The 19600-nt window shown below is 41.2% G+C and overlaps 1 protein-coding gene across 13 annotated transcripts in view; it reads left to right on the top strand.

Moving 5' to 3' along the window:
- The window catches only part of CSGALNACT1 (chondroitin sulfate N-acetylgalactosaminyltransferase 1), a 347129-nt gene that overhangs the window by 316709 nt on the left and 10820 nt on the right, over positions 1-19600 (top strand). For all 13 annotated transcript variants that reach the window (XM_053900992.1, XM_053901002.1, XM_053900996.1 and 10 more), the window contains 3 exons: positions 901-1002; positions 16048-16226; positions 17379-17473. In XM_053900992.1, coding sequence (XP_053756967.1) covers positions 901-1002; positions 16048-16226; positions 17379-17473 — 376 coding nt within the window. The remainder of the gene's footprint in view (positions 1-900; positions 1003-16047; positions 16227-17378; positions 17474-19600) is intronic.

The raw sequence follows: 19600 nt of genomic DNA, 5'->3' as shown, positions 1-19600 counted from the left end.
GGACAATTGGTCACAGGGAGGAGAGACAGGGAAGTAGTGCAGGTGATTGTGGGTGCTCGGGAAGGTGCGACCCAGGGAAGGTGCACAGAGCAGCTGCGCTCCAGCCTGGTCATTCCCTTGAGGTGTGAAGAAAGGTTTCTGGAGCCCTACATGAAAGAATCTTTTACCTTTGCTCATTCAGTCTTGAAGACTGTTTGTGTTTGGCACATGCAGGAAAGCTCATAGACAAGGATTCTTGTCTCACCTTCTCTGGATTTTAGCTTTCTCATCTGTAAAATGGAATCTATGTTTATGTCTTCTGTACTTCATAGACTTCTTACGGCAAAGAAGTATTACCCTTCTCCAGTGACCTTTCCATGACATTAGGTGACCCCGATGGGCTAAGCCTGTGGCAGATCAGACCTGTGGCCTCTTGTGTCTGAGTTTCATTTACTAGATCTGCACGTTTAAATTTCATTGTTTTCGGGGCGCCTGGGTGGCTCAGTCGGTTAAACGTCCGACTTCAGCTCAGGTCACGATCTCGCGGTCCGTGAGTTCAAGCCCCGCGTCGGGCTCTGGGCTGATGGCTCAGAGCCTGGAGCTTGCTTCCGATTCTGTGTCTCCCTCTCTCTCTGCCCCCCCCCCCCGTTCATGCTGTGTCTCTCTCTGCCTCAAAAATAAATAAACGTTAAAAAAATTAAAAAAAAATAAATAAATTTCATTGTTTTCTCCGTAAGATACATATCAATACAGGTAATTGTGATGGCCAGCCAGAAATGGCTTGTTGACCCATCTCTGCTCTTTCGGTAGTTCACTCAGTTTACTTTGAGAACCTTTTGCACTTTACAAAACAGGTATTTGTTTGGACCTTGCCTGTTATTGTGAACACAGGACCAGACATACATGTGTTTTGTTTTCTAGGGAGATGTGCATCCAACAGGATGGGAGAATTCATCTCACAGTTGTTTACTTTGGGAAGGAAGAAATGAATGAGGTCAAAGGAATACTTGAAAACACTTCCAAGTAAGTACGATGTGAACTGTCATAAGGACTCATAGTAACTGAGCTCAGAGACATACATCCAAGGATTGAACTTCTGCTTCAGTTTTGTTTTCCTTAACACTGTGGGTCAACTGGGGGATTGAATGTTTGCCAGCTGTGCACCCTCCTTCCCCGGGAGACCACCCCACCTGATGCTGGTCCCCGCTGTGCAGGGCATTAACTTTGACAATTGAGATAAACTTCCCTGAGCTGTAAGGATGGGGCCACAGGCTTCCTGGAGATTCTGCATGACTGGATGTCGTCTCAGCATTGCTGATCTGGGAACTTGATGTCACAGAGTGGGAATGAGGGATGCCATATGTGTGTAGCGAGCTCCAGCTGAGTGCTATCCGTGCTCCAGTTTCATCCACTTAGCAAATGGTCTCACCCTGTTGACTTTCATTCATTATGCATATTGAGAGATTAGGGGGAAGTCAGGAGTGATGGCTAGGACAGGATCATTGATTAAGCCTATTCAGCTGAACAGAAATTATCTAACACAAAACTTTAGACTTAGGCTTGTATTTTTGTACTTCACTGATCAATTGTATGGGGGAATAAATGAAAGCATCCCAGATGGACTTTTTCCCTACCCAAATAAATGGACAAGTATTTAATAAATATCTCGGGCATTTTCTACTAGTGAGGAGGCCAGAATGGTACAGCCACACTCCCTTCTGGTTTGTTGTGGAGGACTGCAGACCTCACTTGAGTAATCAGGTGGGTGGTTTCTCCATAAGTGAAGCTTGGAGGGTGGTCAGCAGTACTCAGAAGCAGAAATAGTCTGAAGAACTCCATATGGTCTAAATATAAACAGGGCCCCCTGTTTTAAGTTTCTGGTAAATGGGAAGAGGATGATAGTCCACAGATAAGATTACAAATTGAGAGCACTTTTTGTATTTATTTTCATACTTTGTTACTAATTTTGTATTAATGGCACAAGATCAGAATGCTAATTATAATAACTCAAACGTTCTAAAGCAGTCCACTGGTCAAATTTCGTCCATCTCTTGTTTCTGTAAATAAAGTTGTATTGCAATGCAGGCATGCTTCTTTGTTTACATATTATTTATGTCTGTTTTTGTGCTATAACCGTGGAGTTGAGTAGTTGTGACAGAAACAGTATGACTTGCAAAGCCTAAACTCTTACTCTCCACTCCCTTATAGAAAAAGTTTGCTGACCTCTGTTCTAAAGCAGTATGGAATTCAGAGTTTGAAACCAGTAACAGCTTAAAAGCTAGGCCCCTGTGGAAGGGCGATCAAAGAGAGTAGAATAACTGATTATCTGACATGTAAGTAAAATAGAAATCTCTCGACTCCAATGTATTTCAGTATCCTTTTCATCTCTGCTTCAGAATGAGGTGCATGGATTATTAGAATTCACGTCCTCTGCCTAGTGGATAGGTTTTAACATCTCTGGAAGTATCCATTCCTGGGCATGGATCTTTTTTTTTTTTTTTTTTCAAGTTTCCAAGTTGCTTCTAACACATAGCCAGGATTGAGAGTCATTGTTTGAGAAAGCGGTGGGCCACCCCAGGGGCTGCCCAGGAGAGGCCTTAATTGCAGCCAGCTGTCCCAGTCCAAGGTATTTTTAAGTAGTTATCCAGGTGACTGTAAAGTGCAGTCAAAACTGGGTCTGTCACCTTCTGAGCACATTAAAGGACAATTTGCTGATTAGTATAACAAAATTGACATAAATCTGATGGATAAGTGGAAGGCCAGTTTTGATGTTGTTATGGGAGATACCCTTTCTAGTGACTGGAATGCTTAATGACTCTTATTATTAAGGCGTTCTTCTCTCTATCAAATTACCTGGCAAGGTGAATACTTGGTCAGAAGGTTGCTTGGTGAGCAAAGAATGAATAGAATCTGAACAAGAAAAGTAGAATCATTTCAGTGGTAGGGACGGTTTACTTAAAGTTTTGGAAAATTCCAAGTGAGTAATCTATCCATAACTGAGAACTTTGTGCTAGAGACTGAGTCCATCAGTGCTTTAAAGCCGTGCTATGGAAACTCTAGAGAAATTCATTGGAACCCTATTTTTCTGTGTTGATGTTCTCTGATTTTCTGTGTTGATGTGCTAACTGGGGATATCTGCAAGGTTGATGTGGTGGGTCCTACCCCCTCCCGGTGTTGCTTTCATCAGACAACCTCCCATAGGATGCCCCACCCTCCGCAGCCAGCTTGAGTTGACTTTAACAGGGCAGTACCACCACACCGCCTTCCAGATCACTCTCCCTAATCACCTATTGCCCGAGCCTCCTACCCAAACTGGCTTTAATTTCTAACCTTGTCTTGATGACTTACTGTCCCCATCTAAACTGGGAGGTGTGGTTCGCCCCTTCGTCTTGGCTCCCATTATTGTCTTCTACTTGGAATTCTCTCCATCCTCCTTTCTATGCACTCAGACCCCTACTCTTTTATCCCCACCCCACCCCTGAGTGCCCACTTCTAGAGCTCTTCCTGACCAGTCCTCTCTCTGAACTCAGACTACACTCCCTGTCAGCATCTCTTCTGTTTGGCACTTGGCATATGATTTGGGTATTCACATTTCTTTCTTTTGTCCTAACTATAGACTATCAGCTGCTTAGTAAGTAGTACCATATGTACCATATCACGTGGCTCTTTGTAACTCTGGAACCTAACATGGAGTCATAGTCAGAAAACATTCAGTGTTTGTTCATCAAGAGAAGGGCAATGCCAGGTACACAGTATATTTGTATTCTTAGTAAACTATATGAAAGCTTGTATAATAAGCCCTATTTAGATGTAATTTTTCATTCTTTTAAGATGGCAAAATGCATCTTATATTTGAATAATAATCACCATTATTATTTACATGAATTATTTAATATTCACAGCAACCTTATGACACAGATGCTGTCATTAGCCGCATTTCGTAGAAGAAGAAACTGAGGCTTGGAGAGGTCATTCCTCAGGCTGCCATCCCTACCACATGGGAGAGCCAGGATCTGAACCTCATCCGTTAACTACTGGTACTCACAGGCTTAACATTGCACCAAATTTTTACTCCAGTTTATTTCCTTCTGAAACCCACAATTGTCAACTGAAAATAATAAGAGTTGAAATCAGCCTAAATGATATTTTACTTCATTAGGATACCAGCATTGTGATTAAACTGTTCTAAATGCAGCTAAATGTATGTATATATTTAGAATATCTTTTAAAAATCTAGTTCGACTCATGCCGTGTTTGTACTCTGTCTCTAGATTTATGCTTTCTTGGTTGAGCTTTACATTTCCATTGATGGCTGTAGATCAGTGTTTTGGAAACTGCAGTTTGTGATTCATTAGAGGGTTGTGAAAAAGCTTTAGTGGGTTATGTCCAGTGTTTTTAAAACATTGGAATAGAATAGGGTAAAAATATCAAAGTGCATTACAAGAAGTAAGGATAAATATTGTTTTAGAACACTATAAAGTGTGTGTGTGTGTGTGTGTGTGTGTGTGTCTACTGTGTCATGATGTATAACATACTCCTTTGTAAGGGTTGTAGTCAAAATATTAGCAGCTTTTAAAAAGCTACTTCCATAGATAACAGTACAAATCAGTTTCTCAATATCTGATTCTTTTTCCATAGAGTTTTCCATCTTAATTGCAGTTAATCTCAGATTAAAGCCTAGCTTAATTTTTCTCAAATAGAAATGTGCTTTGGGAATAACCTAGGGTGCTTTTTAAAATGAAGATTCCTGAGATCCAGCTTCAGAAATTTTGAGTCAGTAGGCCTGAGATGAAGAAGCTTGGTAATGAACACTTGGCAATGAACAACCCCACATGTGATGCTGATTTGGGTAGTCCATGGCCCACACTTTGCTGACCTAGGTAGACATTTGCTTGGAGCTGTGTATTAGGAAATTAAAAAAAAAAAAACTGGCATGAGTTAACATTTTCTACATTGCAACTTCATCTTTGTCCAATCATAAGGATACAAAGGCATCTCTCAGAGGTATTATATCTGAGATCAAAGTACTAGAAATGAGACACTTCCCTGTCATTGCAAGTATGTGACATAAAAGGGTTTTTTTTTTTTCCTGTGTGTTGTCAGGGACCTGCCTTACTATGGTGTGTGTCATCATTTCGTGCCTCTTTGAAAAGGTTTGTTTGACACATCCCCTCAAGGATGTGATTTTTATCAGGACATCCCAGAAGAAAATTGGGGAGAAAGGTTTTATTCTGGTTTGTTTTCTTTTGATTTGTTTCTTAAATTTGAGCAGAATTGTTGCTTTGCTTTAATTTTTCCCTAAGGAATTTTAAGATACTATATCATTTGCTAAAATCAAAAAAACAACACAGCAAATACTTCCCAAGAAGATAAGGAATCTTGAACCCTGGGAAGCACCTCACATATTAAGGCAGCATCTCAGGCCTGTGGCCATTCCATTCCTGGCATTTGCAAGAGGGTCTAAGTATGATTCTTCTTGGTACAGATTCTGCTCTTTTTGGAGATGTGCCTGTATTAGGTGTTCTAAATTGTTCTTTGGGGGATTTGAACATAGCATATAGAGTATATTATTGTAATAATGTTAAATTTCCTGAGTGTGATTATTATATTGTTATAATGTTATAAAGGAGAGTGGCCTGGTTCTTGGGAGATACTTCTCTTCAAGGGTAAAGTTGTCACCATATCTGCAACTAACCCTCAAATCGTTCAAAGCAGGTAGGCAGGCAGGAAGGCAGGCAGGATGTTAACACTTGGTAAACCTAGGTGAAAGATATGTGGATACTTATATATTTTTATATTTGTGAAGGTTTGAAATTTTTTCAAATAAAAATGGTAGGAAAATATATTATGAAAAAAATTAAATGATATTGTTTATAAAATGAAATATAATTCAACAGTTAAAGAAAGGTGATGTCACCAAAAATGGTAGAATAAAAACTTGTGCAAATGCTTTTCATAAAAAAATGAGAAAATGGCTAAAAATGGTCAGAATCAACTTTTTAAGAACTCTAGAAATTAAACAAAACTTGCAATAATCTGGAAAATGTTTATCCAAGAAAAATGACTGAATTTTTGTGCAGCTTTAATTTGCCTTATTCCCACCTTCTCCTTGGCTCTTTGGTAGCCTTGAAATCCAATAACTCACAACCACAGCAAGAACCACAGCCTGGCAGCCACCAGGGGCCACAATGGGACAGGAGCTCCTTTAAAGCATCATTCCCAGAGAAATGTTATGATCTGACCTGTCTGGAATTCTCTGGAAGTCTCTATTCACAAGGTTGTCTTTATTTGACCTGATTCAGAGCTCTCCCAGTGGAAAAAAGCCTTTCCTCCAAAACACAGTTATAGGAAGTCTGTAATTTTGTGGCTGCCTGAGGTGTGGTAGATAAGAGTTTAGGCAAACAACAGATTAACCAAAAAGCCTAAAAGGTGAGGCTGAGGAGTGAGATCTCCACTGGGGCTTTGAAAAGCTCAAATACATTCCTGAGAATCTAGAAGGCCATGCACACATCTAGGGCTCTGCTCATACTTAGGAAAGATGTGAACAGGCCCTAACCTTTCACCTCTGGTGGACCTTGAGACTTTGTGCAAGAAGCACATAAAGGCAAAGATAAGCTGTCAACTACCTAGTTGAATGTTGATAGCATGCCCCAACGTGTACACAATATCCATTGGCGAATATTTGGAGACTTATTGGTTCTAGGCATTTAAAGAAATCTCTGTCTAGTCATTAGCTTACCACTAAGTGGTCACACACAACAAAGAATGCAGACTTTACGGAATTAGTTCAGGAAAGTCACTAAACAAGTAACAACAACAGAGAACAACAGCAACAAACCCTGAGAAAGGAGTTGATTCTGATTTCCAGGGTTACATTATTTAAAATGTTAAGTTTTAAACAAAAAATTATGAGGTATGCAAATAAAAAGTATGGCTCATGCACAGGAAAAAAAAATCAATTATTAGAAATTGTCCCTGAGGAAGCCCAGGTGTTGGACTTACTGGACAAAGACTTTAAAACATCTGTATTAAATATGTTCAAAGAATTAAAAGAAACCATGTTTAAAGAACTAATGATAACTATGAGAACCAAGTCATTCCAATTAGAACTATGTCTTACCAAATAGAAATAGAACTTCTAAAGAAGAACCAAATAGAAATTCTGGAACTGATAAAGTACAATAACTAAAATGAAAAATTCACTAAGGGGTGCTGAGCATGTTTTGAACAGGCAGAAGAAAGAATCTGTGGACTTTAAGATAGGTTAATTGATATGCTTAGGTTTGAGAAACAAAAATAAAAAAGAATGAAGACTTATAAGATACCATCAAGCATGCCAAAATAGACATAGTGGGAGCCCCAGAGGAGAGGAGAGAGATAAAGAGGCAGAAAAAATATTTGGAGAAATAATGGCCCCAAACTTCCCAAATTTAATGAAAAACATGAATCTATACATTTAAAAAGCTCAAAAACTCCAAATAGGAAAATTTAAAGAAACACACAGTAAATATATCATAAGCAAACAGTTGAAAGACAAAGACAAAGAGAGAAAGAATCTTGTAAGTGGCAAGAGTGAAGCACTAATTGGTTCCAAGGAATTCTTAATAAGAGCAATGACTGATTTCTTGTCAGAAACAATGGAGGCCAGACAGTGGGATGGCATATTCAAAGTGCTGGAATAAAAACACTCAACCAAGAATTCTATATTCAGCAGAACCATTCATCAGAAATGAAGGGGAAATTAAGACATCCTCAGATAAACAAGAACTAGAGACTTCATCACTAGCAAACCTGCCCTACAAGAAATATGAAAAGGAGTCCTTAGGACTGAAACGAAAGGACACTAGACAAACTCGAATCCTTGTGAAGAAATGAAGAGTTCCAGTAAAAGTAACTACATAGGGAAATACAATACAGTATTGTATAAATGTATTTTTTTGTTTATAACTCTTTTCTCCTATCTGATTTAAAAGTTAACTGCATAAAGAAGGATCATCTACCTGTATTAGATAGACACAGTACGTAAAGATGTCATTTTAATACAACACCAAGGAGGGGAGAGGGAATGGAGGACGATGTTTTGTATGCTGTCAAAATTAAGTATTTCTTCAGAAAGAAAATCTGACTAGACTTAGAACATGTAAATGGATTTAAATAGGAATCAGAAAACTTTCCCTAAAGAAAAGGCCAGGCCCAGATGTCTTCACTGCTGATTTCTACCAGTCATTAAAGAACAAATTAATACCAATGCTTCACAGACTTTCAGAATTTACAAGAGAGAACACTTCCCAACTCATTCTATGAGGTCTATGATGCCTTAAACAAGTAAAGACATCATAAGAGAAGAAAACTGCAGACCAATATCCCTTATAAGTATAGGGTGCCGAAATCCTCACAAAATACTAGCAAACTGTATCCAACATATAAAAAGGATTATACACCATGATTAAGTGAAATTTATCCCAAGAATGCAGGGTTGACTCAACATAGAAGAATCAATCAATGTAATACACTAAACTGCATGGCCATCTCTATACACACAGAAAAAGCATTTGATAAAATAGGGATTTACTTATTCTGGATATTTCATATAATGGAATCCTATAATATATGATCTTTTGTGTCTGTCTTCTTAACTTACAATGGTGTTTTCAAGGTTCATCCACACTGTAGCATGTGTCAGTAATTCACTACTTTTTATGTTATTATTTTTGATGCTATTGTAAATGTGATTACTTTAGTTTCTCTTTCATTGTATATAGAAACACAAACTGATTTTATGTTATTTTGTATTGTGAAACATTACTGAATTCATTAGTTCTAACAGTTTTTTTGGTGACGTGGTTAGGATTTTTTTTTTTTTTTAATGTTTGCTTATTTGTGAGAAAGAGAGAGAGTGAGAGAGAGAGAGAAAGTAGATGCAGGAGGGGCAGAGAGCGAGAGAGACACAGAATCCATAGCAGGCTCCAGGCTCCAAGCTGTCAGCACAGAGCCCAACGCGGGACTCGAACTCATGAACCATGAGATCACAACCTGAGCTGAAGTCAGAGGTTTAACTGACTGAGCCACCCAGGCACGCCTTTGGTTAGTGTTTTTATGTGTAAGATCATGTTATCTACAAACAGATAATTTTACTCCTTTCTTTCTGATTTGGATGCCTTTAATTTCTTTCCCTTGACAAGTTGCTAGGGCTAGCATTTCTATACTATGTTGAGTAAGAGTGGTCTTGTTATTTGTCTTGTTCCTGATCTTAGAGGAAAGGCTTTTAACTTGTCACTGTTGAGTATAGTGTTAGTTGTAGGTGTGTCATATATGGCCTTTATTATGCTGAGGTATGTTCCTTCTGTACCTAATTTGTTCAGAGTTTTTATCATGAAATGATGTTGAATTTTGTTAAATGTTTTTTTCTGCATCTGTTGAAATGATTAGATGATTTTTATCCTTCATTCTGTTAATGTGGTGTATCATGTTTATTAATTTGCAGGTGTTGAACCATCCTTGCATCCCAGGGATGCATCCCACTTGCTCATTACGTATCATCCTTTTAATGTATTGAATCTGGTTTTCCAATATTTTATTTGAGAATTTTTGCATCTGTGTTCATCAGGGATATTGGCCTGTAATTTTCTTTTCATGTCATGCCCTTGTCTGGCTTGAGTATTAGAGTAATGCTGGACTTATAAAATGAGTTTGGAACTATTCCTTCCTCTGCAATATTTTGGGAGAGTTTGAGAAGGATTGGTATTAATTCATCTTTAGATGTTTGGTAGTATTTACTCATGAAGCCATCTGGTCCTGAGGCTTTTATTTGTCGGAGATGTTTGATTACTGATTCAGTCTCCTTGCTTATTATTGATCTGTTCCGATATTCTATTACTTTATGATTCATTCTTGGTAAGTTGTATGTTTCTAGGAATTTATCTATTTCTTCTAAGTTATCTAATTTGTTGGCATATAATTATTCACAGTAGTCTCGTGATATTTTGTGTTTCTGTGGTATTAGTTGTAATGTCTCCTCTTTTGTTTATTAATTTGAGTAATGTCTCTTAAATCTTTCCTAGGTAGTCTAGCTAAATGTTTGTCCATTTTGTTTATCTTTTCAAAAGAAATTTGCTAAAATAGAGTTGTATCAGCTGACTTGTATAAGCTTAGAATCTAGAAAAAATGTAGAAAAGCTGCCCGAGAGTATGTTTAGTTTTAAATTCTTGACCATATTTGAATGTTTTCATTAAGTAGAACTCATAAGCAATTTCAATATTTAGAGCTGTTAGATTTAAATTTCAAGTTATACATTGAATATAATACTAGTTTTTGTGTAAATTTTTAAAGTATTTTTTAATGAAGGGCTATTGTGGGAAGTGCCACATTAAGAGAATTTTCTTGTAATGGTGGGAAGAAGTCTGTATGAGAGTAAATCATATTAGGCAACAAGATCTTTTATCATTTTCAATCCAGCAATTCTGGGAAATGTAAGTCAATTAGAGAAATTAAATCTTCAGTAGAAACAGTAGCTTTCTGAGGTCATTGTAACCTCTAAAAGAATGATTGTATATAACTTGGAGGAGTCCCTGTGCACCAAACTTATTCTATAAAAGAAGAGAATTGAATGAGAGACTTGAGAGTTTCATCAATCAATAATACAATTCAAGAAGAAAAGAAGAAAGAATAATTGTGAGTAATCATGTGGCCTTTCGGAACTGCATATTCTGATTCTTAGTAGGAAATTACATGGCATAGAATTTAGTGCCCTCACTCTACCATGAAAGATGCCCATTTTTCTTACCAGGCCATTACTTTGTGTGTACCACTAAATACTACATTTCCTTATATGGATAAATTAAATATTTCAAACCAAATTGTATCTTATTTTTCTCAGCTCTCTTTGTTATTTACATATTTGTCATCTTTCTAAAAGGATGGGTTTGTGCCTGTCCTTTGGAATCTGTTGGTTGGAAACTCTTTCTGATGACGTGTGGGGGCTAAACCAGGACCCACCTGAGAGAAGAAGGAGGAATCTGGGCAGTGCTCTCCAACAGTGACAGGTCTGAGATATACCTAAGGTTTTCCCATGGATTCATCCCTTGATTTATCTGATGCTTCTTGATCACCCACCATGTCCCTACCTCTGTGTGCCACTTACCGTATACTGCCAGATCATCTCGGAAGGTGTAAAAAAAAATGCATTCCCTGCCCACCAAGAACTTAGAGTGGTGAGGTCATCAAGTATGTGTCTATATAGGCAAAGACACAAGAAGGCACCGGGCACAGGACAGATGGAGAACTGGGCAAAGTGCATGGGAGCCCAGAGAGGGCACTTCAGTTTGCAGCAAGGCATAAGAGGTAGTGACACTTGACTCAGGTTGTGAAGACTGAGTGGGGTTTTCTCTGGAGTGGATGGAAGAAGTGTATTCCAGAGGCAGGAGGCCCCAGCCATGGTGCACCATCAATGACCATCTTCTGGCTGCTCACTGTGGGGTGGGGGGTTGTGGAAAGAGGACAAAACAGGGTCCTTGCCTGTGCACTTCTGTGTTCTGCGTTTTTGGGTTATAGTCTCATGGCTGTGTTGTGCACATTCCCAAACCCACTGCTAGAACCCACTGGGGTGAATCAGTGTTTTGTGTTGAAATGTGTCCTTGCTTTTGCATGGCCTCACTGCCTCTTAATACACTATTTCATACACTGTTGAGCAGGAGTGCTCTGGCCTAGTGAGCAAGTCCCCCCCCCCCCCCCCCCCCGAGTAAAGATATGGGATGCATTGAAGGAGGGGCCTGGTTATCTCGCAGAAGCCAATTTCTCTTCATCTCGTTGTGCTCTGTGTTCTGGAGCTGGTGCTGATGAGTTTGAGATGAGAAGAGGGTGTCCGCTTCCAGGCCCAGAGGTTTGACAATGTGTTAATCTCTCTGTTCTGGAAGAGAGGGAAAGTGAAGTTGTTCTGATTCTTTTTCTGGTGTTTCCAGTTCAGCCCCCTTTGTTAGTAGAGAATTTCTTTGTTAATTATCAGAGGCCCTTCTTGACAGCAAGAGGAGAGCAAAGGGTTCCTCCAGACATTGGGCAATTATAAGTATTTTGGATGAGTGATCAGGAGGAAGGACCGTACTATTACCCAGCTCCAGACAGACTCATAGCTGAGCTCAGTAACCTGGCAGACATGCTGGGAACCACAGATGGATGACAGTTAGCCTTGGGCCTTCTCTAATACCCATGACTGGCTGATGGTGCCTCCCAGGCCACAGATGACTCTGTCCCATGCTGCCTCCTTGTGCACTCATGTCCAGCTCCCTGGTTCAGGCCTTCAGTGCAGAGCCAACACTGTGAGGCTGATAGTAACAACGCTGCTGGTCAGTGCTGGTCATGGTGGATGAGGCAGCCAGGCAGAGGTGGGTGGGGCAGGGTTCTTTGCGGGGATGAGGGTTCAGGGAAGCAGAGGTTGCTGGTACCATATGGGTACCTGCACACATGGAGCATAGGGGCTGCTGTGTGGACAGTGAGTGGACAGAGCCGAGTGCCATGCCCTACAGCTTTCTGCATGGCCTGTAGACACACTGAGAGTGGCTTTGAAGTGCATTTTCAGATTGGGTAGTGCTGTGGACATAATGTGGATCATCTCATCCTTGTAGAGAGGTTGAATGAAGAGAAAGGAAGCAGATTGTCTTTTACATTAGGGCCATATGGAGGGTCCCTTGGCATCCGTTTTCCTGAATTCTTTCTCTAGAGGCAGCACATTGAAGCATAGAAGCTGATGTTTTAAGACTTTTCAAAAAAGTTCTTCCAAACAAAGGTCATTTCAAACACTAGGCCCAGTGTTCTCCCCACCCCTTTTCCTAGTGGCTGTGAGTGACAGACAAGCTCCCAACCCCCATCTTCCTCCCTCCTCTGCCCTCTGCTGCAGCACAGCAGCTGGAAGCAGGGTTTGGGAAATTTGGAGGCAGAACAAACTAGTTTAAGTTACATATTGGGTAAGTGCATACTTCAAATTACCACTTTCTCCTTGAAATTTATGGCACTCATCTGTCTCTACCATTCACTCAGTCCTGTCATGTAGTTAATGCGGTTACCTCTGTTTCTAATGCTGCCTTGTGTTCTTTTTTTTTTCTAAGATTTTATTTTTTTTAATCTCTACACCCAACGTGGAGCTCCAACTCACAACCCCAAGATCAAGAGTCACACACTCCACTGACTGAGCCAGCTAGGTACCCCTGCCATGTGTTCTTATTTAAGTATTCAAAGTGACTTAACTTTTGTAAAAATTTGATATATATATACAATGGACGCTGTTCAAGGAGGAAAGTCAGCAGTTCCTTTAACACAACATGTTAAGGAGCAGCATTTCTCTTCCTTTGGTGAAAGTTGCTTGCTGTTGTTCAAATATAAAGCATTTTTATACTTGAACTCTCAAATGATAGATCCTGGAAAACCTCCTGGAGGAGGTACCTGAATTATGAGTCAGAAACAAGCTGAATAAGGAAGGCTCTGCTCAAGGACATGCCAGTCCTCCCTGCTCTGCCAATTAGCTAACAGATATCCCTGCAGTCTGGGAGGATCCCAAACAGTATGAGCCTTGAGACAAATCAAGAAAAAGACCCACTACTGGCTGTTAGAAAAAAGATGAGCCCCTGGGTGTGGATAAGTCCTATGAGAACTGGCAGGAGACTCCCTTAGAGGAAGAGGGAAAAATCTAGGCACCTCCCCAGGGTAAAACTTTCCTGAAAACCTCCTACTTAGGGCAGAGGGAAGTGGGTTGAGCTTGCCTTACAGGAGCTGGGCTGTAGAAAGCTCCAGGAGATGTGAGCAGGACTGCAGGGGCCTCACTCCACCTGCACATCTTTGCAACAAGTAGGTGGCATTGTCCTAGCTAGGGCCAGGATAGGTCCTGAAGAGGCTTTGGAGCATAACGTCAGTGCTACTCACAGAAAATATGAACTGGGGCCATCTACCGGGAGAATCCCTCCAAAGGTAGAGCAGTGCTGGACTGAAGGCAGGATCTCAGGAAAACAGAATTTTAGAGTGGAAAGGACCCTCTGGGCTCTGTAACCATCAAGTCGCAATGAGGAAACTAAGGCAAAAGAAGTAAAATGACTTCCCCCAAATAGATTAGAGGCAGAGCTAGGATTAGAGTCATTCCTCTGTTCACACCTTTAATCACAAACATATGTGGAACCCCTGTTGGGGGCGAGTACGGTTCTAGGCCCTCGATCCAGGTTACTGACTCAGCCACCAGTGCTCTTCCAGTCACCAGTCCTCCTGCCTTGATCTAAATCTGAAAAGTGTGTCTGGCTTTGGACTTAGGTGAAGTTGGGCCCACAGATTCCAGAGATAAAAAACCAAGCTCACTCCCAGATCTGAAAGAAGATGATAAGGAAGGAGTAGCACGACTAGTTCTACTGATTAAATTACCAGATACAAGTACAACTTAGCATTGGAAAAGTTTCTGATTCTATATTTGTGATGACCTTTACCCTAGATAGTTACTTGGAATACAAACTTTAAAATGGAAATGGCTTTTTTGTATTTGTTTTGAATACATCAAGATTAGAGACAAGTGGGGCACCTGGGAGGCTTAGTTTGTTGAGCATCCAACTCTTGATTTTGGCTCAGGTCATGATCCCAGGGTTGTGGGATCAAGCCCTGTGTCAGGCTATGCACTGAGCATGGAGCCTGCTTGGGATTCTCTCTTGGTCTCCCAATGTCCCTCTCCCCAGCTTATGCTCTCTCTCTCTTTCTCAAAAAAAAAAAAAAAAATGATTAGGGAGAAGTTAGGAATGGGTAGAGGGAAGAGTCAGGCTGTGGAAGGAGAGGAACCATTATGAAAAGAAGGCCCGTGTGAGCAGGAAAAGGGAGATTTGCCAAATGCCAGGCCCCTGCACACACAGGGTTAGGACTCAAAGTAGTTTTCTAGTTCTATCTGGCAGAAAACAATCCCTGTCCCTCTAGGTACAACATGATTTCCTGGAATTTCTGCTTAAGACATTTCCCATTTCAGGAGCACCTGAGTGGCTCAGTCGGTTGAGCATCCGTCCAACTTTGGCTCAGGTCATGATCTCACGGTTCGTGAGTTAGAGCCCCGTGTTAGGCTCTGTGCTGAAAGCTCAGAGCCTGGAGCCTGCTTCGGATTCTGTGTCTCCCTCTCTCTCTGACCCTCCCCTGCTCACACCCTGTCTCTCTCTAGCTCTCAAAAATGAATAAACGTTAAAAAAAAATAAAAAAAAAAGACATGCCCCATTTCAGAAGCTTCTGATATCCTTGGGAAAGAACAGCCAAGTGAAGAAATGTCTTGGCTTTACTACCACAGGCCTGGGAATCCTCACCTGTGCTAATGATAGCAATTGCTCATGTTTACATACTGCTTTAGATTCTTGGCAGTGTTTATCTAACTAATCACTCTGTGAGATAGTTAAGGTGGGTGTTATTATTCCCATTTTGCAGATGAGGCAACTGCACTTCCAGGAAATTAATGGGTTTGCCTAGATCACAGAATTAATCTATAGGAGAGCCAGGGTTGGGACAGCCCTGGTGATCTGAATCCAAGTCTGTCATTTTCCCTTCCATGCTCTCTTGCTTTACCTAAAGGTGGGGAAGGAGTCCAGGTTTAAGCCTGTTTGGGGATAGATCCACATCAAGACCATCATGCCTGGTCTCTGGAGTTGCATACATATGGTAGGTGGGGCCATTCCAATGTGATTTTATTTCTTTGGCCCAGTGGTTTCATTAGGTGGTTCAGGAAGCATGGAGATTGCCCTGGGTTCTGTTGACCTAGTCTCCACTTGTTCAAGTTTTCTTTATCACAAAGAATATCCATTAGCCATAACAGTACAGTTTTCATAATGGGAGAATTGCTAGAGAAAGAAAACATAAGTTACAACTTCACTAAGTATTCTTGGTACCTTTAATCTCAGTGAGTTTCCAGTGAGTCTCGGTCATTCTGTATCTTCTTGGGTAGTCTCTGTGCCTGCAGGGTTACAAAAGATAGGTGGCAAAATGTGGGTGGGCCCTGGTCACGTGTTTTCCAAGGGGGTTCTGTCTGCCTGGTGCATGAGCGCATGAGTGACTGTGTCTGGTCTTTCCTTTTAGAGCTGCCAACTTCAGGAACTTTACCTTCATCCAACTGAATGGAGAATTTTCTCGAGGAAAGGGACTTGATGTTGGAGCCCGCTTCTGGAAAGGAAGCAACGTCCTTCTCTTTTTCTGTGACGTTGATATCTACTTCACCTCCGAATTCCTCAATACATGCAGGCTGAACACACAGCCAGGTATGGGGATCTGGAGTTGGCTCTTCCCTTTCTCTCCCCCAGGGTGGCCTTCAGCTCTGTCACACACTCATTCTCTTCATAGTTCCCTCTGATGTCCTGCTTCTGAATTGGCCCGATTTTACCCAATGACCAAGAAAAAGCAAAATCATCTGGTTTAATTTCTCCTTTGATGTCATGGTGTGGGCCTGTCAGCTGCCATAATTCTGGGACTCTTTGGCCTAGGTTCAAGTCTAAAACTCATTTACCATTTTCAGCTAAGAGGTTTGCCTGAGTGAACACCCACGGGAGAAAGTGCTGGGGGTTTGGGGGAGACATGGACTAGAAAGCTGCCTGACACTAAAGGGAAAGGCATAGCTGTGGGCAGTTCCCAAGGGAGCAAGGGCTCTGAGTGGGAAGAACCCACAATATGAAAATGATTTTCATAGAGTTTGACTCATAGCAAGGGCTGATATTCAGCTGATAACTACTGTTAAAATATTGAAACTCTTCTGTGGAAACTGGTAAAGAGCAAGTGCCTGGGGTCCCTATATCTACTCCTGCTGCCTAAAGTCACCATGACCCCTCTGGCAACCCTTCAGACTTCCCACAGACCAGCAATTAAAGGGTTAATGTCTGGAAGGGCAGGGAGTACCAGAACTCTCTTTCACACTCACTCCTGTTGGTTGATGCCCAGTGCCACAGCCACCAACTGTCAGTATTTTGGGGTTTTTTTTGTTTGTTTCTATTTTTTATTTTAGAGAGAGGGAGTGAGCCAAGCACATGTGTAAGCAGGGGAGAGACAGAGAGGGAGAGAGAGGTCCCAAGCAGTCTCCACACTCAGTGCAGAGCCCAACATGGGGCTTGATCCCACAACCCGGGATCATGACCTGAGCTGAAATCAAGAGTTGGATGCTCAACTGATTTAGCCACCCAGGCACCCAAGGACTGTCAGTATTTTGAATACCACTTCTTTGCTAGGAGGTCAGAGATATTTGAGAGTCTGTCCCTCTGATCTACCTGTGCAGAACTCCTAAGATCTGTTTTAGGGTTGAGTGATAAGAAAAGGAAAAGTGGATGCAAATATCTGGGACATTTCAGAGGACTGAATATAAGTGTACTAACCTAATAGTGTTGTCTGTTGCTTTAAGTGAATGTTTGTTTTCTGGTTTGCAGGGAAGAAGGTATTTTATCCAGTCCTTTTTAGTCAGTACAATCCTGGCATAATATATGGCCATCATGATGCGGTCCCTCCCCTAGAACAGCAGCTGGTGAGTAATTACCCTGCAGGTGCCTTTGTGTGGCTCTGTTTCATGTCTTTCATTACCAGGGGCACCTGACCATGAGTAAAGGTGAGTGGAAATCTGTGGACTGATTCCCATAGTAATTTTTAAGTTTGTCAGACGTTCTGGCCTTTGCTCCCAGTGCCTTGTTGACTAAAAGTGCTTGCAATATTTAAAAGTGGAAAATAAATAGGAACAGTACCTTACAGAAAGGTAATTTCACACCTTCATAGTTTTCTTATATCATTTTTGGAAACTATTATTATTGCATTATAGATGCAACAAGCACATTTTCTCTTTATTATTACAAACTATATGAGGTAAGAAGGGTGAGATTTATGGTCCCATTTGACAGATGGAAAAGAGAAGTCAAAAAGGGTGGCTCACCCCAGGTCACACAGTGAGTGAGTCAGTGGGGGAATAAGGACAGATCCAGGGCCCTTCCCATCACACCATCATTGTCACAAACCACAGGGCCTCGGGTCCAGGGTAGCAGCAGAGGCATCACCAGCAAGGTAGCTTTTTTTTTTTTTTTTAATGTTTATTTATTTTTAAGAGAGAGAGAGAGAAAGAGGAAGAGGGACACAGAGAGAGAGGGAGACACAGAATCTGAAGCAGGCTCCAGGCTTTGAGCTGTCAGCACAGAGCCAATGCGGGGCTTGAACTCATGAACTACGAGATCATGACCTGAACTGAAGTCAGACACTTAACTGACTGAGCCACCCAGGTGCCCCACAAGGTGGTTTCTAAAGGAACGTTGGAGGGAGTTCTCTGCTAAGGTCTTGGCTGCACGGATGATAGATAGTGGAGCCACACAGCCACCAAGGATCTCTGTACACCGAGTGGTCTTGGTGGTGGTGGTGTTGGCAGTTAGTCCATTCAGCAGAAAAGCTGTGCAGGCAGGAGGAAGATGACCCCAGAAGAGGGTCTCTGTCATGCACATAGGCATACCCTATGCCCTTCTGAGACAAAATTCCTCAGGATTATTGTCATCTCAAGCGTGAACTGTTACCTTTTCCTGCAGAGAGATCAGCTGAGTTTGTCTACAGCTGTTTCCAGCTTGGGCTGAATATCGGGGGGATCTGACTTGGGGCTGTCTCTTGTTCATCGCTTTGAGTAGCTCTGTCTCCTCTTGAGGCAAAGCCATTGCTTCTGTGCAATGGGAGAGTAATCAGTTTTCATTGAAAGTTCTTTGAAATTCTTGTGGAGGACTGATTCTGTCTTTAAGCTTCCAGAAATAGCAAAACCTGTTCATTCTCTTGTTAATCCTCCAATTAACCTCTGGCAGTTCATTTAGGATCTTTTCCAGAAGGTTTCAGCCTGGTCCCCTGAGGTTGGACGAGGTTTGCTCCTCACCAGTCCTAGCATGGTTTCCCTTTGGGCCCAAGCTGGTAATGGTAATGACCAAGTATGGTAATGAGTTCTCTCTCCCCTCAGTGAAATTCTAATACCACAGATATATACTGAATATCTGTTTATGTATCTGTAATTTATATACACAAATATGACACGTATTTAGTATATGTGTGCTGCATATACTAAACACAGTATATGTCAACACAGTAAGAGTTTTTCACTCCCCAAGAACCAGTTTTTATCTACTTTAGGGTGATATCACTTCTGTGGAGACACAAAAGTTTTTTGTTTCCTTTCCATGAGTTCTCTGTTTCTAATAGGGTTTGGGAGTTGGGGGAAAGGGATACAATAAGCCTCCTTGGTTAAATAAAGTACTTAGTACTTCTTTGCATTTGACATCAGATGTGATTAATTTTTCAACTTCAAATTCATAAGATCTTATTTGCTTGCAAGGAATTCTTTTCATTTCACACTTTAAAAGTTTTATCCTTTTATTACCATTCCTGCAGGGAAGCAGGTGCAAAGGGGAGCTAGAGGTATGATGTAGTTAAGCCAGTTTCTCAGATCTCCAGAATTAATGGTCAAGCAGAAACAGAACTCAGATCGCTGCATCCATAGCTCGAGCCTCTGAATTATCCTGCAAATGCAGGATATTTGACATTTATTTCCAAATGCACCTTAGAGCTATCCTGGAGCATGCAAATCTGATTATGTTAGGGTTCAGTGTTCATGATGATTTAGTCTAGAGAAACATAGCAG

This window comes from Panthera pardus, unplaced genomic scaffold, assembly GCF_024362965.1.
Source record: "Panthera pardus isolate Hobbes unplaced genomic scaffold, ASM2436296v1 HiC_scaffold_13, whole genome shotgun sequence".
NCBI lineage: Eukaryota > Metazoa > Chordata > Mammalia > Carnivora > Felidae > Panthera > Panthera pardus.
The sequence above is the reverse complement of the archived record's forward strand: the minus strand, read 5'-3'. Positions and strand labels throughout refer to the sequence as shown.